General features: G+C 40.0%; 3 protein-coding genes across 3 annotated transcripts; 2 read left to right on the plus strand and 1 right to left on the minus strand.

Annotated features, from left to right (window-relative positions):
• Positions 1 to 1,416: 1,416 nt before the first annotated feature.
• On the plus strand, positions 1,417 to 4,357 carry LOC131930246 (uncharacterized). The gene is made up of 3 exons (XM_059286657.1): positions 1,417 to 1,497; positions 2,367 to 2,420; positions 3,401 to 4,357. The coding sequence occupies exons 1-3, from the start codon at positions 1,452 to 1,454 to the stop codon at positions 4,348 to 4,350; spliced, it is 1,050 nt and encodes a 349-aa protein (XP_059142640.1). The 5' UTR covers positions 1,417 to 1,451; the 3' UTR covers positions 4,351 to 4,357.
• A 3,158-nt stretch (positions 4,358 to 7,515) lies between these two features.
• On the minus strand, positions 7,516 to 8,553 carry LOC131930245 (uncharacterized). Its single transcript, XM_059286656.1, has one exon. The coding sequence runs from the start codon at positions 8,551 to 8,553 to the stop codon at positions 7,516 to 7,518; it is 1,038 nt and encodes a 345-aa protein (XP_059142639.1).
• Positions 8,554 to 19,652: 11,099 nt separating this feature from the next.
• On the plus strand, positions 19,653 to 21,805 carry LOC131930242 (uncharacterized). Its single transcript, XM_059286654.1, has 2 exons — positions 19,653 to 19,824; positions 20,880 to 21,805. The coding sequence occupies exons 1-2, from the start codon at positions 19,788 to 19,790 to the stop codon at positions 21,803 to 21,805; spliced, it is 963 nt and encodes a 320-aa protein (XP_059142637.1). The 5' UTR covers positions 19,653 to 19,787.
• Positions 21,806 to 23,173: the final 1,368 nt, after the last annotated feature.

Below are 23,173 nucleotides of genomic sequence, written 5' to 3' on the forward strand. Positions count from 1 at the left end.
GGTCTACACACCTGTCTAGTGGTCTACACACCTGTCTAGTGGGACTACACACCTGTCTAGTGGGACTACACACCTTTCTAGTGGTCTACACACATGTCTAGTGGTCTACACACCTGTCTAGTGGGACTACACACCTGTCTAGTGGGACTACACACCTGTCTAGTGGTCTACACACCTGTCTAGTGGGACTACACACCTGTCTAGTGGGTCTACACACCTTTCTAGTGGGACTACACACATGTCTAGTGGTCTACACACATGTCTAGTGGTCTACACACCTGTCTAGTGGGACTACACACCTTTCTAGTGGGATTACACACCTGTCTAGTGGGACTACACACATGTCTAGTGGTCTACACACCTGTCTAGTGGGACTACACACCTTTCTAGTGGGATTACACACCTGTCTAGTGGGACTACACACATGTCTAGTGGTCTACACACATGTCTAGTGGTCTACACACATGTCTAGTGGGACTACACACATGTCTAGTGGGACTACACACATGTCTAGTGGGACTACACACCTGTCTAGTGGGACTACACACCTGTCTAGTGGTCTACACACCTGTCTAGTGGGATTACACACCTGTCTAGTGGGACTACACACCTGTCTAGTGGTCTACACACCTGTCTAGTGGGACTACACACCTTTCTAGTGGGAATACACACCTGTCTAGTGGGACTACACACCTGTCTGTTTGATCTACACATCTTCTAAGTTAAGCTATTCACCTGTTAACTGACACTAACCTACTCCAGCGGTCACGTGTTTACCGCCATCCACGCCTACTCAACACATTCGATACACGTCACACAACAATCAATATCGATCTCATTCAAAACAAAATCGATACAACAGAACAGCACTACTTGTATCTGGTAATGTGACACTAGTAATCGAAAAGCTAGATCGAGAAATAGCACAATACAGCTACCACATATTTTGTTGGCACTATAGATTATTTAACTTCTTGTATTCCCACCCACTGTATAAATAAGTTTAGTTACTGTTTACATTTTCGTTTTCATTTTAACCGATTCAGAATTAACTTTGTGTATCTAAACATACGTCCATGACTATTTAGGTCCTGATTGTTTTTGTAAATGAAATCGATGACGAGATAAAGGCTATGTTTAAAGTTTGGCTTAAATATCGTTTAAGTATCGTGTTGTGTTTAATCTGTTTCAGATCAGGCAGTCCATACTATTATGTTTAAACACTATTAAACACATATATGTATATTTAAACGCTATGAAACAACATAGTTTTTTAAAACACTATGAAATCACTATGAAATTGTTTGTTTCTCCGCTTTTTGTAACGTTTACTATTAAAGCCTAGAAAACAAACAAAAATTCATATGTATATAATTTGTTAGGCTTATTACACACATAAAATACCCATCTCTCCATAGCAACCAGAGTGTAAACAACGACAGTGAGCAACCATGCCAAAGAGGAAACGGAAGACGAAGTCTGCCAGCAAAGGCAAAGGTGATGATCTAATATTATTAGGGTTAATTTTAGGGATTTAAAGCTATATAAAATTTTATATAAGATCGGTATATATATAGGCCTATATATATATATATATATATATATATATATATATATATATATATATATATATATATATATATATATATATATATGTATATATATATATATATGTGTGTGTATGTATGTATGTATATATATATATATATAATATATATATATATATATATATATATATATATATATATATATATATATATATATATATATATATATATATATATATATAATGTTCCACCCATTAAGGTAGTCAATGGTCACTGTTCCATCCATTAAGTTAGTCAATGGTCTGTCTTAGTGTAATAAAACAAACCATGAAGTAAGGCACTCGTCGTAACCCCGACCCTTTCATCAGCTGAACCCCCCCCCCCCCATCCCACACCCAGAGGCGTAGCGACCCTGGGACTAACAAAATTAGCACCCCCCTCCCTCAAACTTTCAATTTGCACCCCCCCTCCAAAATATTTTTTTTTATATTTATGATGCAAAACTGCAGCTAAAATGATATTTTAATTTGTTTTTCCAACCCATTTTGACGCCCCCTAGGGTCGGCGCCCGGGGACATATGTACCCCCCTCCCCAAACTCTCAGTCTTAAAATTCAAAGAAGTCTTAAATATTTGGACGTGTGTCTTCCTTTTGTCTTTATCAGTTTAGTCAACACAAACTGTATGTGTTTTTACAACGTCAAGTAACCCTAGATTTAACAATTCTATGACTCAGACACAATATGTCTCACGTTTTTAAATACATAATAAGAAATAGCATTAATAAAAAACTACTATTTGAACTTTCTGTTAATTTCAGAAAAAATGAACCTAATCAGCTTGGAAAGCCCAGACGTTAAAAAAATGTTTGAAGGTAAAAATATTATACAATTTTATCAGAATGATAAACCTATCCTTATAGGTATACAAAAGGATAGTGGTATCCCAGAAGGGAATTCTACCCGTACCTGTATCTGTTTGTGTGTTTGTTTGTGTTTTTGTGTGGTACACATGTGTTTAACATAGTACCAACCTACGTACACACTAGATACCATCTGCAACACACAAATAGTTTATCACATAACAATTATAATCGAACTATACACATATCCCCACACTACATATAGGGCCACGTTACACATATATGCTCACCGTAAACACATATGCCCTTGCTACCTACATATACCATAATATACCTTAATACAACCCTTATGCCACCACTAACCACATCATCCCTTACAACTGTCCAGCTAAATATTGTCTTTGTATGACCCATCCACCACTAATAAGTACATATTGTCTTTAGCACCCATCCACCACTAATAGGTACATATTGTCTTTAGCACCCATCCACCACTAATAGGTACATATTGTCTTTAGCACCCATCCACCACTAATAGGTACATATTGTCTTTAGCACCCATCCACCACTAATAGGTACATATTGTCTTTAGCACCCATCCACAACTAATAGGTACATATTGTCTTTAGCACCCATCCACAACTAATAGGTACATATTGTCTTTAGCACCCATCCACCACTAATAGGTACATATTGTCTTTAGCACCCATCCACCACTAATAGGTACATATTGTCTTTAGCACCCATCCACCACTAATAGGTACATATTGTCTTTAGCACCCATCCACAACTAATAGGTACATATTGTCTTTAGCACCCATCCACCACTAATAGGTACATATTGTCTTTAGCACCCATCCACCACTAATAGGTACATATTGTCTTTAGCACCCATCCACCACTAATAGGTACATATTGTCTTTAGCACCCATCCACAACTAATAGGTACATATTGTCTTTGTATAACTGTTGCACCCATCCACCACCAACAGGTACACATGAAGTCGACTGGGGCAAGAACGAGGCTGACCTCCTTAAAAACTTCAAGAACTGCAAGAAAAACCCCGGTCACGTGTCTTTCATTCCATTCAAAGACTTGACCATCTCTCGTCTGCCCGCGAGCTACCAGTCTGACCTGATGCTGGCACTGATACAAGCTATGTCAGACATCACAGTCATGATCAAGGTCAAGTACGTCAGTCCACATAGACCCGATAAGTTCCCGGATTCGTTGGCGCCTTATCCGTTTTCTGAGATGAGAGGCAAGAGGATTATCCGGACCGGGACGGGGAGGTTGAGTTTCGTGCCGGAGGATGTGGATACGAGTTCCAGAACTTGTCCGTGTGCGAGTTGTCTAAAGTCGGACACGCCCAGCAAAGAATGGGGGGTCATACAAATCTGCACGACAACTCACGTTGTGTTCGACGACCTTGAAGCTGCTAGATCTACCGTTACGTTTGGATACGAGGATAAGGATCATCGCGGGCTGACGCTGGACGGGTGGAGGGCGGTGGGGGACGTCCCTCACGACTGGTGTGAGCTGCGGTGCTTGACGCATGACGTCACGTTTGTCCAAGAAATGGAAGAAAAATCCAGAAGGTTCTACTCCTTATGCCTGCAGGTCAATGAGATGTTCAAGTCCCTACAAGACAAAGATAAACTGACCATCATTGTGTCCCACCCTCACGGCTGTCCTAAACAGGTGACCATTGGTCAGTGGAATCTAAGGTCCGTAGCTCTACTTGACGCCGACAGCAATGACCAGTACACCAGGTACACGTACACAACGTGTACCTGCCCGGGCAGCAGCGGCGCCCCCGTGTACACCCTGGGGGACAGGTTCATCTACTGCCACACCCACAGCGGCGCCAACGACGACGCCAACTACAGCGCCCTCATGTGGGAGCCAAATGAGCTGTACGCCCCACCACCGCAGACTTAAAACATGAACTGTACGCCCCCCATGAGCTGTACGCCCCACCACCCCAGAGTTAAAACATGAACTGTACGCCCCCCATGAGCTGTACGCCCCACCACCCCAGAGTTAAAACATGAACTGTACGCCCCCCATGAGCTGTACGCCCCACCACCCCAGAGTTAAAACATGAACTGTACGCCCCCCATGAGCTGTACGCCCCACCACCCCAGAGTTAAAACATGAACTGTACGCCCCCCATGAGCTGTACGCCCCACCACCGCAGACTTAAAACATGAACTGTACGCCCCCCATGAGCTGTACGCCCCACCACCGCAGACTTAAAACATGAACTGTACGCCCCCCATGAGCTGTACGCCCCACCACCCAAGACTTAAAACTTGACCTAACACCCCCCTCCCTCCATGAGCTGTACGCCCCACCACCCAAGACTTAAAACTTGACCTAACCCCCCCCCCCTCCATGAGCTGTACGCCCCACCACCCAAGACTTAAAACTTGACCTAACCCCCCCCCCCCCCATGAGCTGTACGCCCCACCACCCCAGACTTAAAACTTAACCTAACCCCCCCCCCCCCATGAGCAGTACCCCCACCGCAACCATCCCAGACTTAAAACATGAACTGTACGCCCCCCCCCCCCCCACACACACAAACACACACCATCCCAGACTTACAACATGAACTGTATTCCCCACACACATACACCATCCCAGACCTTAAATATGAACTGTACGCCCCACCCTCGAAGATATAAAATGTCACCGGTACATCCCCTCCTCCGCTATACGCGGCACCCCCCCCCCCCACCCCTACCCCGTGTAAAAGACTTGAAATCGTCTAAATATATTTTAAAAGGTTAGAATTTCCCATTATCAGCCACCTGTTTTACGCACTTTGTCAATTGTCTGCCTTCATTCACATGTAAAGATGGGCGGATCTGTCTGGCTATGCTCAGTGTTGCAGACATGGCCCCATGTGTCAGTGGTGTCATTTGCTAATTAATGAGGGTCTGTCGATAGAGGGCTGTCACGTGTGTTAATTAGCTAATGATGGAACCATCTAATTACGTGACGCTTTCAACAGCAAGGGTTTCAATTATAGCTAGTGCATGTCTATGTTTTAATTTTTTAGCGCAATTTCCATTCTGGAGAATTGCGTTTATTAACTCGTCATTTCTGGGAATGGATGGATGGATGAATGTATGGATGAATGTGTGTCCGGGCTTTAAGTCGTATCTCCTCCTCAACGAAGCAATATCGATGACTAGTTCCAAAAGCAATTATGTTAAGCAAGTTACAAGAATGAGCATAGGCCATAAAAATTCCGGGTTTCTTTCATGTATTTCCCGGAAAAGCCAAAAAACCTCGAAAAAAATCAGTTTTTGGCCCATATCTCGGCAACCAGGCCACTTAGCGACTTGAAACATGTACCAATCGATTTCTGTCATAATTTAGAACAATATTGCCGAAGAAAGTTTTCAAAAATATCCTCTCGTTCGGTCACAAATTTTAAAATTACATAAACACCTACAAACCGATTGTTCTTCTAGCTTGAACGCACCCCAACATTATACGTCAGAGCTATTTTTAGATAACATAAGGAAATTGCGCACAAATGTCACTAGACTTTTTTAATTAACTTGTTTAAAAAGACCTAGGTTTCGATCTTCAACAATATAGGAAATAGAATCTGAAAAGAGGGATGAGACGCATAGCATAAACTAAATTTGTAAATACCATCGCTAAAAATGAAAAACGATATTGATGTATGCAATAAACATGCTTTTCTTAATTACTAGCTTATCTACATGATTAATTTTAATGCTTATTCTGATCAAGCTTAAAGACTTTTGTATATTTTTACTTACTAACGGTCTGTTTGGAATGAAAGATTTACTACGACTAGGAGGCTGGGTAAAACTCAATTGTAAACTTTACGTGCCAATGTCCTTCAGTCTGTTTGTCTGTAGACAATCTTGTAACGCAGTTTTGATCTTCTTTTAACGCAGCTAAATCGTGCAAGAGATTTGATAAATGACCAATGCTTTTAATGAAGTCAGAGAATTTCATAGCATTGAAACGATAATTATTCTAAAGCTTTTTATATTGCTTTTATTTATGGAAACGATAACTATTCTAAAGCTTTTTATATTGCTTTTATTTATGGAAACCAATAATATTTCGCATTCAACTTTAATGATAATCTTAAATAACATTATATATATATATATATATATATATATATATATATATATATATATATATATATATATATATATATATATATATATATATATATATGAACTATTTTTATAGTTTGTACATTTATGTCGTGTCTTACTTTCTAAGCGTTCAGCACCAAAAAAAAATCTTCCCTTTTCAACAGTCAATGCAGAAAGTGCAGTAGAGTTCACCTGTTACTGTGACATCGGCCTGTGTGTGGATAGTGTGTCCTGCCGCCTTTACTTTCTCTAACGTGAGTTAGGTACTCGTTAGGGCTAGGTGGACTCAAGGACGTTCTAAATACTAGAACCCGGGTTCAATTCGAGACATTCGGGTTAGTAGTCCAGCACTCTACCGCTAGAACACACAATACCTATACAACTAAAACAGACCTACATACCCGCTGATACATCTGAAATATAGAACTTGTAGAAGAAAAAAAGGGTAGTAATTTAAATGTCTTACAATAATATTCTAATCTTTAATGAATAGCTTTTACAAGAACTGACATCTTTGACATAAGCAAATTGATCTCACATACCGCCTCTCATTAGACACTGTTCCTCTTATATCATAAAGAAAATAATATATTTAAAAATGTTGCGTAAATAACTGAATGTGCTGTTTAAAAAATTATAAAATAACTAATGCGATAATTTGTACTGAAAGTTGCATTAGTAGCATGGTGTATAGCACTTGAGTTTGGACCAAAACACATGTGTAGTACTTTACTTCCGGTGACATTGTCTCGGTCCATTGATTAGCACACGCTTGACAAATACAACATTTATAAAAGGAATTAACATAATAGACCATTGGACCAGTTTAAGTCTGTTTCCATTAAACAATGTTTATTCGGCTTAAATAAAATTGTAACTTAAAATATTATTTAAAACATATCTTTGATTCTATAGCTTTTGTCTGAGTTTTTCTTTATATAAGTCTCAGTTACTTTTTCCACAGCAAACTCCGAAATTTCGAGTTGTATTTGTAGTAAACAAAAATATTACTGCAGGAATAGATCATCTGACAGGTGTCTTTAATGACAGACATTGACTCGTAGATCCTCCCATACCTCCCGTCTAGAGCGTACTCAGCCAACACCAGTTTAGTCGTGTGATGAACGACTTTTGGCAAGCTGCTGATTATAAATATGACGGACAGGACCAGTAACTGCTGTATAATATGGAGTTCCTTCCCTTTGAGTTTAGTATCTTTTATGTTGTAATTATTCATATCATTTGCGATGCTTGTCTCATCAAGTCTAGTATGTTGCTGACGAAAACTCGAAGCTTTTATGAGATGGCGTTTCATTACAATGGCGCAGATGACTAAAATAACTTGAATGGCGATGGGCATAAACGTGTCTCTGATTGGCCAGATAATGTAGGTCACCCACTTTCTGTAGGGTGAAATCCACAGCATGGCCCTGACTGTGTGGATTCTAAAGTCATATGACTGGATGATTCCCATGTAAGCGAGGATTGGAATAACGGACAAAACGCAGGACGTACCGCTGGTTAGCATAAAAATCACCGTCCACTTTTTTGACGAGAGTTTTTTTCTAAACCACAGTGGTTTCGCCACACTGAGGCAGCGAGTTATAGACAGAAATGTGATCGTTAGGATGGTGTTTGCGAAAAACCCACCACCGATGTTGATGAAGAAGGTGTTGATACCGTAAGGATCAATTGGGAAATACAGCCTGAAACTGCTGATTAATTCAATGATTTGAAATATATAAGAAATCGACGCGACTGTTATGGTGACAAGGTACAACTGGTCAGATACGGAGAGATATAAGAAGGCCAAGGTCACGCCGTCCTTGACCCCCATGGCCAAAAATGTACGAATGGTCAAGGTGTTGCTGACGATACCGAGGAAAGAAATGACCCCGCGGCAAATACAAAGAACGGTAACTTCTATTGAGATGTTGTCTTGTAGGTTACTGGCCCCTAATACTCGGGTAACGTTGTTGTCTCCCATTATGCTTCAAGTTGTGACTGCTTACTTCAAACTGAAAAGAAGGGCAACTCTACACAAAAGTTATTTACTTAAAGGAGTCTGTGCTCTGTTCTCACGTAAGACACACGCGTAGAAATTGTAACCAAGAAATATTAATAAAAAAACTCACTGCTTTTTAATGTACGTCTTTGTCTTAAAGTTTTCCAACAATTATTTAAAAATCGACATAAAATAAGCATAAACAACATTTAAAGCTGAAAATTATTCAAGCAATTATTTAAATCGTGAATTTGAGTACCCTAACAAGACTAACAATCTGTATTAAATATGGAGGCTTTTTTCCAAGTAGACATCATCTAATGCGTGTTCGTTTCCGTCATTTATTTCACTATTGTATAGACAATTTAAATAATTTAGACTAAATTTGAGGAGCCTCAATAATATCTACTTTAAAAAAAAGTAATCTATTTATTATTGATTGCAGAAAAGATAATTTCGTGACACTTTTCGAACGTTTACAAGAAGATTAGCAGATAATTTGGTGTTTGTCTTTACTGCTGTAAGTGAGAAAAAAGTGGCGAGGTCTTTAGTACAGCGAGCTTATTTAAATTTTATTTTATCGATAGTAAATTACTGAACACGTTGACGAAGGTAAATACGTGGGCCGATAATTTCCTATACTACAAAAGAAAAATACATATGGTAGCTGCAGTACTACAATAATATATTAAATGGAACCAAAACTACTTTAAAACTAACCGAACTCAAGTTGACCTGATGGTAACAAACTCAAGTTGACAAAAGAACAAACTTAAGTTGACAAACTAACAAACTCAAGTTGACAAAAGAACAAACTTAAGTTGACAAAGTAACACACTCAAGTTGACAAAAAAACAAACTTAAGTTGACAAAGTAACAAACTCAAGTTGACAAAAGAACAAACTTAAGTTTACAAACTAACAAACTCAAGTTGACAAAAGAACAAACTTAAGTTGACATAGTAACAAACTCAAGTTGACCACATTGTAACAAACTCAAGTTGACCACATTGTAACAAACTCAAGTTGACCACATTGTAACAAACTCAAGTTGACCACATTGTAACAAACTCAAGTTGACCACATTGTAACAAACTCAAGTTGACCTGAAGGTAACAAACTGATCTGACCTGATCTACGCACAACAATTTAGCTCATTGGCAAAGTTAATTGACATAATGCTTTACATTTCAAGCATCCAGCGCTGATTGCGAGCGAGGTTTTATTCTTATGAACAGCATTAAAGTACAAGCACGAAATAGACTTGAAGCCACACATTTGGAGAATCGAATGCGAATTAAATTATATCTAAATGCTGGAGAGGATGTGGATTTAAACAAAGCATATAAGGTATGCAAGCAAGGCAAGGTTAGACGCGAGAAATTGCAATAAATGCCCCTGAAAGGTTAGCTAATTTTGTTTTCAAGTCAGCTCTTTAAAATGGTTTACATGTTAAACTGTTGTATTTGTATTACCGTTATGGTATTAACGGTATTAACATTATAATTGCATTACATTAACATAGTAAGTCGACCATATAACCTGTTGTCTAAGTATAACTCTAAAAGTTTCTGTTGTGAATTTTATTTTATTTAGATGGGATTCGTATTTTCTTTTAATTGCATACGTTTCATTAGTCCTACACATTATACTATTAATTTATCAAAATGCATGCCTTCATTACTCTGCTTAATTGCAAGCCTAAACTTACATATTAACTTGCCCAAGTCATTTTTAGCACCGCGCACAAAAAATATTTTTTGCACACACAGTCTTGGTCCTTAGAGGGAACATTGGTCACCACCATCATATTTGTGTCACCTCATCATATTTGTGTCATCTCCGTCATTTTGTGTCACCTCCAACATATTTGTGTAACTATCACCATGTTTCTGTCACCTCCATGTTCATATCATCACCATCCTATTTGTGTCACCTCCAACATATTTGTGTCACCTCCGTCATTTTGTGTCACGTCCTACATATTTGTGTCACCTCCATCGTGTGTCATCTCCATGTTTGTGTCACCTCCATCATATCTGTGTCACATCCATCGTGTGTCACCTCCATGTTTTTGTCACCTCCATCATGTGTCACCTCCATCATATTTGTGTCACTTCCATCATATTTGTGTCACCTCCGTCATCTTGTGTCACCTCCAACATATTTGTGTCACCTCCATCGTGTGTCACCTCCATCATGTGTCACCTCCATCATGTGTCACTTCCATCATATTTGTGTCACTTCCATCATATTTGTGTCACCTCCATCATATTTATGTCACCTCCATCATATGTGTGTTACTTCAGTCATATTTTGTCACCTGCATGTTCGTGTCACCTGCATCATATTTGTGTCACAACATTTATATTTGTGTCACCACCATCATATTTGTGTCACCTCCGTCATATTTCGTCACCTCCATGTTCGTGTCACCACTATCATATTTGTGTCACCACCATCATATTTGTGTCATCTCCGTCATATTTGTGTCACCTCTGTTTGTGTCACTTCCATCATATTTGTGTCACCACCATCATATTTGTGCCACCTCCATCATATATGTACCACCTTCAACACAGTCTACTAAATGCAACCTCCATACAATATAGTTACTAGTCGGGCAGGCTACCTCTCGGCCACCCCGATACCTACATGTGACGAATGTATTGACAAATATCTGTTGGAAACCTTTTCAAACACTTTCAATAACTATAATAAGTAACGGCTATGACAATTATAATGTTACAGCCCATCGTGTATATGGGGTAGCACAATCATACATGCAGTAGCGTACGCAGGGGGGGAGCAGGGGGAGCGGCCGCTCCCCCTCTGGCCATTTTCAGCCAAGTGGCGCTTTTTTGGAAACTTTATATATATATATATATATATATATATATATATATATATATATATATATATATATATATATATATATATATATATATATATATATATATATATATATATATATAATACATGTATATAGAACGTGCAAAAATTTCGGCGCCTTTTTTGCTCATTTCGCTCCCCCTACAACGAAAACCTGGATACGCCTCTGCATACATGCCATGGTCTATCTAATATCGTATGCCCAAGTATATATGTAAGACGAGTCTGTATAGCCATCTATATAATAGTTCTCTAAAGACTAATTTAAGACAAGCACTTTAAGAAAAATGTTGATCCAGTACCTGGTCATGTTAAGTGTGTGATGACGTCATCTCCCGCAGTGATCGCAGGCGAGTACCTGACCTGCGCGTTCGACGACAAGATCTACTACGACGGTGACGTCACCAGCGACCTGTGTAACCGCTGCACGTGCGTCTGGGGGCGTGAGTTTTGTACGGATGACCCGTGTCTACAAGGTAACTCTAATGACCCGTGTCTACAAGGTAACTCTAATGACCCGTGTCTACAAGGTAACTCTAGTGACCCGTGTCTACAAGGTAACTCTAATGACCCGTGTCTACAAGGTAACTCTAATGACCCGTGTCTACAGGTCACTCTCTAATGACCCGTGTCTACAAGGTAACTCTAATGACCCGTGTCTACAAAGTAAATCTAATGACCCGTGTCTACAAAGTAACTCTAATGACCCGTGTCTACAAGGTAACTCTAATGACCCGTGTCTACAAGTTTACTCTAATGACCCGTGTCTACAAGGTAACTCTAATGACCCGTGTCTACAAGGTAACTCTAATGACCCGTGTCTACAAGGTAACTCTAATGACCCGTGTCTACAAGGTAACTCTAATGACCCGTGTCTACAAGGTAACTCTAATGACCCGTGTCTACAAGTTAACTCTAATGACCCGTGTCTACAAGGTAACTCTAATGACCCGTGTCTACAAAGTAACTCTAATGACCCGTGTCTACAAGGTAACTCTAATGACCCGTGTCTACAAGGTAACTCTAATGACCCGTGTCTACAAGGTAACTCTAATGACCCGTGTCTACAAGGTAACTCTAATGACCCGTGTCTACAGGTCACTCTCTAATGACCCGTGTCTACAAGGTAACTCTAATGACCCGTGTCTACAAGGTAACTCTAATGACCCGTGTCTACAAGGTAACTCCAATGACCCGTGTCTACAAGGTAACTCTAATGACCCGTGTCTACAAAGTAACTCTAATGACCCGTGTCTACAAGGTAACTCTAATGACCCGTGTCTACAAGGTAACTCTAATGACCCGTGTCTACAAGGTAACTCTAATGACCCGTGTCTACAAGGTAACTCTAATGACCCGTGTCTACAGGTCACTCTCTAATGACCCGTGTCTACAAGGTAACTCTAATGACCCGTGTCTACAAGGTAACTCTAATGATTCGTGTCTACAAGGTAACTCTAATGACCCGTGTCTACAAGGTAACTCTAATGACCCGTGTCTACAAGGTAACTCTAGTGACCCGTGTCTACAAGGTAACTCTAATGACCCGTGTCTACAAGGTAACTCTAATGACCCGTGTCTACAAGGTAACTCTAATGACCCGTGTCTACAGGTCACTCTCTAATGACCCGTGTCTACAAGGTAACTCTAAAGACCCGTGTCTACAAGGTAACTCTAATGACCCGTGTCTACAAGGTAACTCTAATGACCCGTGTCTACAAGGTAACTCTAGTGACCCGTGTCTACAAGGTAACTCTAATGACCCGTGTCTACAAAGTAAATCTAATGACCCGTGTCTACAAGGTAACTCTAATGACCCGTGTCTACAAGGTAACTCTAATGACCCGTGTCTACAAGGTAACTCTAATGACCCGTGTCTACAAGGTAACTCTAGTGACCCGTGTCTACAAGGTAACTCTAATGACCCGTGTCTACAAGGTAACTCTAATGACCCGTGTCTACAAGGTAACTCTAATGACCCGTGTCTACAAGGTAACTCTAGTGACCCGTGTCTACAAGGTAACTCTAATGACCCGTGTCTACAAGGTAACTCTAATGACCCGTGTCTACAAGGTAACTCTAGTGACCCGTGTCTACAAGGTAACTCTAATGACCCGTGTCTACAAGGTAACTCTAATGACCCGTGTCTACAAGGTAACTCTAATGACCCGTGTCTACAAGGTAACTCTAATGACCCGTGTCTACAAGGTCACTCTAATGACCCGTGTCTACAAGTTAACTCTAATGACCCGTGTCTACAAGGTAACTCTAATGACCCGTGTCTACAAAGTAACTCTAATGACCCGTGTCTACAAGGTAACTCTAATGACCCGTGTCTACAAGGTAACTCTAATGACCCGTGTCTACAAGGTAACTCTAATGACCCGTGTCTACAAGGTAACTCTAATGACCCGTGTCTACAGGTCACTCTCTAATGACCCGTGTCTACAAGGTAACTCTATTGACCCGTGTCTACAAGGTAACTCTAATGACCCGTGTCTACAAGGTAACTCCAATGACCCGTGTCTACAAGGTAACTCTAATGACCCGTGTCTACAAAGTAACTCTAATGACCCGTGTCTACAAGGTAACTCTAATGACCCGTGTCTACAAGGTAACTCTAATGACCCGTGTCTACAAGGTAACTCTAATGACCCGTGTCTACAAGGTAACTCTAATGACCCGTGTCTACAGGTCACTCTCTAATGACCCGTGTCTACAAGGTAACTCTAATGACCCGTGTCTACAAGGTAACTCTAATGACCCGTGTCTACAGGTCACTCTCTAATGACCCGTGTCTACAAGGTAACTCTAAAGACCCGTGTCTACAAGGTAACTCTAATGACCCGTGTCTACAAGGTAACTCTAATGACCCGTGTCTACAAGGTAACTCTAGTGACCCGTGTCTACAAGGTAACTCTAATGACCCGTGTCTACAAAGTAAATCTAATGACCCGTGTCTACAAGGTAACTCTAATGACCCGTGTCTACAAGGTAACTCTAATGACCCGTGTCTACAAGGTAACTCTAATGACCCGTGTCTACAAGGTAACTCTAGTGACCCGTGTCTACAAGGTAACTCTAATGACCCGTGTCTACAAGGTAACTCTAATGACCCGTGTCTACAAGGTAACTCTAATGACCCGTGTCTACAAGGTAACTCTAGTGACCCGTGTCTACAAGGTAACTCTAATGACCCGTGTCTACAAGGTAACTCTAATGACCCGTGTCTACAAGGTAACTCTAGTGACCCGTGTCTACAAGGTAACTCTAATGACCCGTGTCTACAAAGTAACTCTAATGACCCGTGTCTACAAGGTAACTCTAATGACCCGTGTCTACAAGGTAACTCTAATGACCCGTGTCTACAAGGTAACTCTAATGACCCGTGTCTACAAGGTAACTCTAGTGACCCGTGTCTACAAGGTAACTCTAATGACCCGTGTCTACAAGGTAACTCTAATGACCCGTGTCTACAGGTCACTCTCTAATGACCCGTGTCTACAAGGTAACTCTAATGACCCGTGTCTACAAGGTAACTCTAATGACCCGTGTCTACAAGGTAACTCTAGTGACCCGTGTCTACAAGGTAACTCTAATGACCCGTGTCTACAAGGTAACTCTAATGACCCGTGTCTACAGGTCACTCTCTAATGACCCGTGTCTACAAGGTAACTCTAATGACCCGTGTCTACAAGGTAACTCTAATGACCCGTGTCTACAAGGTAACTCTAGTGACCCGTGTCTACAAGGTAACTCTAATGACCCGTGTCTACAAGGTAACTCTCTAATGACCCGTGTCTACAAGGTAACTCTAATGACCCGTGTCTACAAGGTAACTCTCTAATGTCTTTACCAAATGTTATAATGTTATAGTTCTCTACCAAGTGTTAAAATGTTATAGTTCTCTACCAAGTGTTATAATGTTATAGTTCTCTACCAATTGTGCTAATAGTTCTCCAACAATTGTGCTATACGAAGTGTTATAATGTTATAAATCTATACCAAGTGTTATAATAAGTGTTATTCTACAAAAATAATATAATGTTGTAGTTCTCTACCAAATGTTCCAATGTTAAAGTTCTCTACAAGTGTTAAAATGTTATAGTTCTTTACCAAGTGTTAAAATTTTAAAGTTCTCTACCAAGTGTTAAAATGTTATAATGTTATAGTTCTATACAAATGTTATAATGTTATAGTTCTCTACCAATTGTTATATTGTTATAGTTCTCTACCAAATGTTATAGTTCTATACAAATGTTCTAATGTTAAAGTTCTCTACTAAATGTTATTATGTTATAGTTCTCTACCAATTGTTCTAATGTTATAGTTCTCTACCAAGTGTTAAAATGTTACAGTTCTCTACCAAGTGTTAAAATGTTATAGTTCTCTACCAAGTGTTATAATGTTATAGTTCTCTACCAAGTGTTAAAATGTTATAGTTCTCTACCAATTGTTAAAATGTTATAGTTCTCTACCAAGTGTTAAAATGTTATAGTTCTCTACCAAATGTTAAAATGTTATAGTTCTCTACCAAATGTTATTATGTTATAGTTCTCTACCAAATGTTATAATGTTATAGTTCTCTACCAAGTGTTAAAATGTTATAGTTCTCTACCAAGTGTTAAAATGTTATAGTTCTCTACCAAGTGTTAAAATGTTATAGTTCTCTACCAAGTGTTAAAATGTTATAGTTCTCTACCAAAGGTTAAAATGTTATAGTTCTCTACCAAATGTTATAATGTTATAGTTCTCTACCAAATGTTATAATGTTATAGTTCTCTACCAAATGTTATAATGTTATAGTTCTCTACAAGTGTTAAAATGTTATAGTTCTCTACCAAGTGTTTAAATGTTATAGTTCTCTACCAAATGTTATAATGTTATAGTTCTCTACCAAATGTTATAATGGTATAGTTCTCTACCAAATGTTATAATGTTATAGTTCTCTATCAATTCTCGTGACGTCCTCCACAGAGGGAGCCGCTTGTATAGTTGACCATCAGAAATACCAGGATGGTCAGCAGACCCCTGACCCCTGTGGCAGGTGCCATTGTGAGAGTGGGGTCGTCGTTTGTGATGCGTCGGAGTGTTTATAGAAGGAAGGGGTCGTTTTCAACAGGTAGGGGTCGTCGTCAAAATCCAGGGGTCTGTGATTTTTTTTTTGTTAAAAGTTTGATTTTTTAAATAAAAGTAAGGGATCGTAGTTAGCATGTATAAGTCATACCTAGTAGTTAGCTGTCGATTGAACAGGTGGGGGTACACATTGAAGTTAAAGAATCATCTTCAACTTGTTGGGATCTCTGTCCATTGGACCAGCTGGAGGGCGGGTGTTGTAGAGGTAAACAAGGCTGTCAACTGGAGGGCGGGTGTTGTAGAGGTAAACACGGTTGTCATGGAAATCAATGTTTGAGCAGCTACAATCCATGTTGGGTGCCGGGATTTCACATTTATTACAACAGCAGGAGGGGGGGGTGATAAATATATACAAATATATAATAACTGAACACGTTACCTATACATACATAAATGTATGCAGCCGAAACATATTTTTTTCTATTGCAGGTCATCTACAAGCTTACAGCATCTTACATCGTGGCGTTGTCTTACAAGGGAGTACAAAATATTGATAACTTTATCTGTACGTCGAAAACAGTAAAAAGGCAAACGTATTCGCTAACATTATTTCTAATGCATTTGACAATTTAAAATTTGACGACTTTATACAAGTTTGGAAATAAACACTGTTTGATTCAAACAAAAATAGTTTGTAATAGCTTAACGGGCTTATTGAATGTCATTTGTTGTGAACTTTTTTTATTTTTTATTGTTTTTATTTTTTTTATTTTTTTTTTTGTAATTTAAATGTACATCTATATATATAATTCTCTTCTGGGAGCCGCTAAAAAACAAGCTGCAAACGCGCTCCCTACCTCCCCACCCCTACATGGTTTTAGTGAGCTGTGTTCACTCTAAATTCTAAATGTTTACAAACAGAGCCAACGATTTTAAACGTAGGGGGGGGGGGTGTTATGGTCTTTAACGAGCTACTTATAGTGTTTTAAAGAAATATTTTCAGTGTCAGCGTTGGTACTGTCGAATTCACAAATTATGAATTACTGAAAAGTAGAAAAAACAACAACTAAATAGCGGCGTATGTTATGCCGCGGGCCGGCTCGTTGTTAATAAAAGAAAAGGGTTTGACGTACTTAAAACCACCGTCACACAGAAACAAACCCACGCACACATACAAACACATACACACCACGCCCTCACGTGTCGTGTAACGTGTCGTGTAACGTGTCGTGTAACGTGTCGTGTAGTGTCGTGTGTACAGCCGTGTCGTGTAGTTGTGTCATATAACTGTGTCGTGTAACGTGCATAGCCGTGTCGTACAGCCTTGTCGTGTAGCCGTGTGTGTAGCATTTGTAGCCGTATGTAATCGTGTCGTGTAACTGTGTAGCCAGATGTGTATCTTTGCCATGTGTCTGTGTAGCTGTGTGTGTAGCTGTGTCATGTATCTGTGTAGCTGTGTGTAGCTGTGTCATGTATCTGTGTGTGTAGCTGTGTCATGTATCTGTGTGTGTAGCTGTGTCATGTATCTGTGTAGCTGTGTGTGTAGCTGTGTCATGTATCTGTGTAGCTGTGTGTAGCTGTGTCATGTATCTGTGTGTGTAGCTGTGTCATGTATCTGTGTGTAGCTGTGTCATTTATCTGTGTAGCTGTGTCATGTATCTGTGTGTAGCTGTGTCATGTATCTGTGTAGCTGTGTCATGTATCTGTGTAGCTGTGTCATGTATCTGTGTGTGTAGCTGTGTCATGTATCTGTGTGTGTAGCTGTGTCATGTATCTGTGTGTGTAGCTGTGTCATGTATCTGTGTGTAGCTGTGTCATGTATCTGTGTAGCTGTGTCATGTATCTGTGTAGCTGTGTCATGTATCTGTGTGTGTAGCTGTGTCATGTATCTGTGTGTGTAGCTGTGTCATGTATCTGTGTGTGTAGCTGTGTCATGTATCTGTGTGTAGCTGTGTCATGTATCTGTGTAGCTGTGTCATGTATCTGTGTGTGTAGCTGTGTCATGTATCTGTGTGTGTAGCTGTGTCATGTATCTGTGTGTGTAGCTGTGTCATGTATCTGTGTGTAGCTGTATCATGTATCTGTGTAGCTGTGTCATGTATCTGTGTAGCTGTGTCATGTATCTGTGTGTGTAGCTGTGTCATGTATCTGTGTGTGTAGCTGTGTCATGTATCTGTGTGTGTAGCTGTGTCATGTATCTGTGTGTAGCTGTGTCATGTATCTGTGTAGCTGTGTCATGTATCTGTGTGTGTAGCTGTGTCATGTATCTGTGTGTGTAGCTGTGTCATGTATCTGTGTGTAGCTGTGTCATGTATCTGTGTAGCTGTGTCATGTATCTGTGTGTAGCTGTGTCATGTATCTGTGTAGCTGTGTCATGTATCTGTGTGTAGCTGTGTCATGTATCTGTGTAGCTGTGTCATGTATCTGTGTGTGTAGCCCGATGTGTATCTGTGTCATGTAGCATGCGTTTCTGTGTAGCTGTGTGTATAGCATGTGTACCGTACCATTCACCTGATATTTTTTTCTATACTGAGAGTGTACCACGGGCCCATAAAATATTGACAGTCAATTTGAGCGCGCAAATTGAATATTTTTTCTCTGTCGCTTCCTTCCACTTCACTGACGAATATATTTACTCTATAGAGTCCACAGAATGCCATGGTTGAGACGACGGCTATACTTGCTGCAGCTAAATTGGCTGCAGCTAACTGGTTTTATGATGGTACCCTTTTAACTTGACCAGCCAACCGAACTCTGCAATGACTTGTCAATGTACTAAAATTAGCTGTATAGTAATACGAGAGGTCAGGGGGTCACGATGGCGTCTCTAACTACCACTCAGCTAACGCAGTTTTTGTGTTTACTTTATCCTGGTTAGTTTTTTAGTAAACAAAATCTAAGCCAACTGTTTTTCCTGGAAAAAGGTGTGATTCGCTCCCCTGTTGTTATCGACTGTGTACGTCCTAATTTCGCTTTATCGGACCAAGGCCCTAATTTAAAGATTTTAGTTTCAAAGCTTCTGTTCAGACAAATTACAGCAAAGTTGGTGTTGACTGTGTTGAATTTAAACTAAGTTGGTATTGACTGTGGTTGTTGAATTTAAACAAAGTTGGTATTGACTGTGTATGTTGAATTTGTTATTCCCACAGTTTTGATGCTAAGTTGCAATCGAACCAAAGTCTCCAGTTTCTTGAGGAACTCAAAAGTTGCAGATAGCGTTGTTCACTGTTGTAGACCAGAGATAATGAAATGAATGAACCAGATGATCTATTGAAGTACTTTACAGGTAAAAATTCATATATATATATATATATATATATATATATATATATATATATATATATATATATATATATATATATATATATATATATATATGTGTGTGTATATGTATATATATATGTATGTATATATATATATATATATATATATATATATATATATATATATATATATATATATATATATATATATATATATATATATATATATATATATATATAAATCGTTGAACTTCTTAATGTAAAAAAGTAATATCATTGTAATGCCTGTTAAAGTGTCTACTCTCCTTTATCTGAAGTTTGACAAACAAGGTATTATTAGAAACGGAAATTCATTTATTTTTCTTTACTACATCAGCTTATGAAAGTTGTTTGTTTTCTTACCTTAAGTGCATTTAAAATCTTGGGGATAAAAATATTCTACACCTGTTTTATATAATACCATTAGAAATATATAATTTTCTTGTTCTTTATTGTAATGTAGGACACTCAATTAAGTTTTACACGTCAACCAGTTTGGCGACATATAGTCTGTTGACTCCGATTTCAGCCTGCTTTTATTTTTGGATTTGTTACCATAGCCTTTGTCCAGCCAAGAACAAACTACAAGGCATCGGTTGTTTGATCTTTGTGTTTTCTCTCCATGATGGGTTGCTGTCCTTAGCTACAGAGCCTTATCTAATGATTTTTTTTTAATTTTTATATGCCTATAGTTTTCTCGGAAATATATTTTCTAAAATATTTCTTTCTAGGTTAGATATGATGTTTTTGACTCCTACTAGATGCGCCGATGCAAGCTAACATTAAATGTCATAGAGATGTTCAGTGGCGTAGCCAAGGGGTTGGGGTTAGGGGGGGGGGGGGTCATAACCCCCCCCCCCCCACCATAGACCCCTCGGTATATATAAAAAGTATGAGGGGGGGTGCAAATCGAAAGTTTGTCCCCGGGTTAAAATTGGAACCCCCCCCCCCCCCTTGAGACGATCCTGGCTACGCCACTCGAGATGTTATTATACGAAAACGTCAGAATGTTAACATTTTAAATCTTTCTTTGTTGTAGGTAAGGCAGAGGCTGAAATCTGCGAAGGTGGAGAATTTGAACTCGATAAACTTTACGAAAACTGCTCTAAAAATCCTGGCCACGCCGGTTTTATTCCTGTGGAGGAGCTAACCCTCGACCACCTGCCTCCCAGGTACCGTGACGACGATTTGTTGGAGATCGTGCGTTGTATTTCAACCTTGACCGCCCTGCTGATCGGTAAATACAGCAGCGAGCGTAGGCCACAGTTTCTGCCGAAAACGAGGGAGGCGTATCCGGGGTTCGAGAGTAGGGGCGACTACTCCTTAAAAACGGGCACCGGAAGGGTGCGTCGCGTGCAGAGGTACTCTGAACGGGAAAAACAAAAACTGGTGTGCAACTGTGATGAGTGTCGTTTTTCGGAAAATCCCAAAACACCGGTGGGGAAACTTGAGATTCAGACGGCGACGCACGTGGTTTTTGACCAGAGTGAGTTGGAGAGAACGACCTGCGTGTTCTTTTATGATAAAGGTCAAAGTTCAACGGTCAAACTCCGGGGTCAGAGGATAGTCAGCGTGATGACCCTCGGGGACTGGTGTCGTTTTTCATGCCTGACATGCGACGTTAGTTTTTTCGACAAGATTTATAAAACGTGGAAAAAATTCGACGATTTGCTGGAAATTATAAACGATAAATACGACGAGTTCGTCGATGAAGACAGACTGGCGATCATCGTGTCGCATCCACACGGCAAGCAGAAACAGGTTTCCATTGGACAGTGGCACAAAGCGTTAAACGAAGCGGACAGCGTCCACTCGAAATACTCATACTACACGTGCACGTGTCCGGGCAGCAGTGGGGCGTATGTGTACATGGTGGGTGAGCGGTTCACCACCTACTGTCACGTGCACAGCTGCACCAGTCAGCTCGGGAGCTACAGCAGCGAGGGCGGGCTCGGCGCGGCGTGAGATATCGGAAGTTGAGCTCAGCCCCCATCCTCATTGACTCTCCCAGTATTATACATCCCCATCCTCAATACATATCTCAAGGTCTTCCATCCCCATCCTCAATACATATCTCAAGGTCATCCATCCCCATCCTCAATACATATCTCAAGGTCATCCATCCCCATCCTCAATACATATCTCAAAATCATCCATCCCCGTCCTCAATACATATCTCAAGGTCATCCATCCCCATCCTCAATACCTCTCCCAGAGTCATCCATCCCCATCCTCAATACATATCTGAAGGTCATCCATCCCCATCCTCAATACCTCTCCCAATATCAAACCCGTCCATTTCCATCTCCAATGCCTCACCCAATTTCTAACTCATTCATCCCCATCCTAAATGCCTCTCTATTAAACCCGTCCACTCTGTGAAATGTTCTTAATTTCATTGAGATTTTGTGCCTGTCATAGACTAGCTCAAGTATTCAAACATTAAAACCATGTTCAGAGGTCAATCATACATCTGGACACACAACAAAACCAGGTTCAGAGGTCAATCATACAACTGGACACACAATAAAACCAGGTTCAGTGGTCAATCATACAACTGGACACACGACAAAATTCCGCATTTCTTTTTTTTTTAAATATATTTTTAATGTTGATTTTACATGCAAAATAAAGCTGATATTACATTTATACATGATTTTCTTTTCTACTTTTGATAAATGTTTCTTTCAGACATTTTCTTCTTCGGAAGGGGGGGGGGGGGGCTTTTTAATCTTTTGGGAGGATGAGCGGACTTGGGTGATGAAAGGATTATTTTCTTAAATTATTTTCCTTTCTTTTCCGAAAGTCTCGAGTTAGGACACTGGACGTCCCTGAGTCCACCCACATCTAGTGAGCACCTGACTCACTGAGTCCACCCACATCTAATGAGCACCTGACTCACTGAGTCCACCCATATCTAATGAGCACCTGACTCACTGAGTCCACCCACATCTAATGAGCACCTGACTCACTGAGTCCACCCATATCTAATGAGCACCTGAATCACTGAATCCACCCACATCTAATGAGCACCTGACTCACTGAGTCCACCCACATCTAATGAGCACCTGACTCACTGAGTCCACCCATATCTAATGAGCACCTGACTCACTGAGTCCACCCACATCTAATGAGCACCTGACTCACTGAGTCCACCCATATCTAATGAGCACCTGACTCACTGAGTCCACCCACATCTAATGAGCACCTGACTCACTGAGTCCACTCACATCTAATGAGCACCTGACTCACGTTAGTGAAAGTAGAGACGGCTTGGCATACTATGCCTTAATACGCCGAGTTAACAGAAACAGATGAACTCTATTTCATCTG

The sequence above is a fragment of the Physella acuta genome, unplaced genomic scaffold, assembly GCF_028476545.2.
Source record: "Physella acuta isolate Inbredline_101_S28 unplaced genomic scaffold, ASM2847654v3 ptg001744l, whole genome shotgun sequence".
Classification (NCBI taxonomy): domain Eukaryota; kingdom Metazoa; phylum Mollusca; class Gastropoda; family Physidae; genus Physella; species Physella acuta.

Excerpts from the sequence above, each read along its gene's own strand:
- LOC131930246 (XM_059286657.1), top strand. The coding sequence starts at position 1,452 with ATGCCAAAGAGGAAACGGAAGACGAAGTCTGCCAGCAAAGGCAAAG. Across the intron at positions 1,498-2,366 it reads GTCTGCCAGCAAAGGCAAAG|AAAAAATGAACCTAATCAGC; the intron begins GTGATGATCTAA and ends TGTTAATTTCAG. Across the intron at positions 2,421-3,400 it reads CGTTAAAAAAATGTTTGAAG|GTACACATGAAGTCGACTGG; the intron begins GTAAAAATATTA and ends CACCACCAACAG.
- LOC131930245 (XM_059286656.1), bottom strand. The coding sequence starts at position 8,553 with ATGGGAGACAACAACGTTACCCGAGTATTAGGGGCCAGTAACCTACAA.
- LOC131930242 (XM_059286654.1), top strand. The coding sequence starts at position 19,788 with ATGAATGAACCAGATGATCTATTGAAGTACTTTACAG. Across the intron at positions 19,825-20,879 it reads TCTATTGAAGTACTTTACAG|GTAAGGCAGAGGCTGAAATC; the intron begins GTAAAAATTCAT and ends TCTTTGTTGTAG.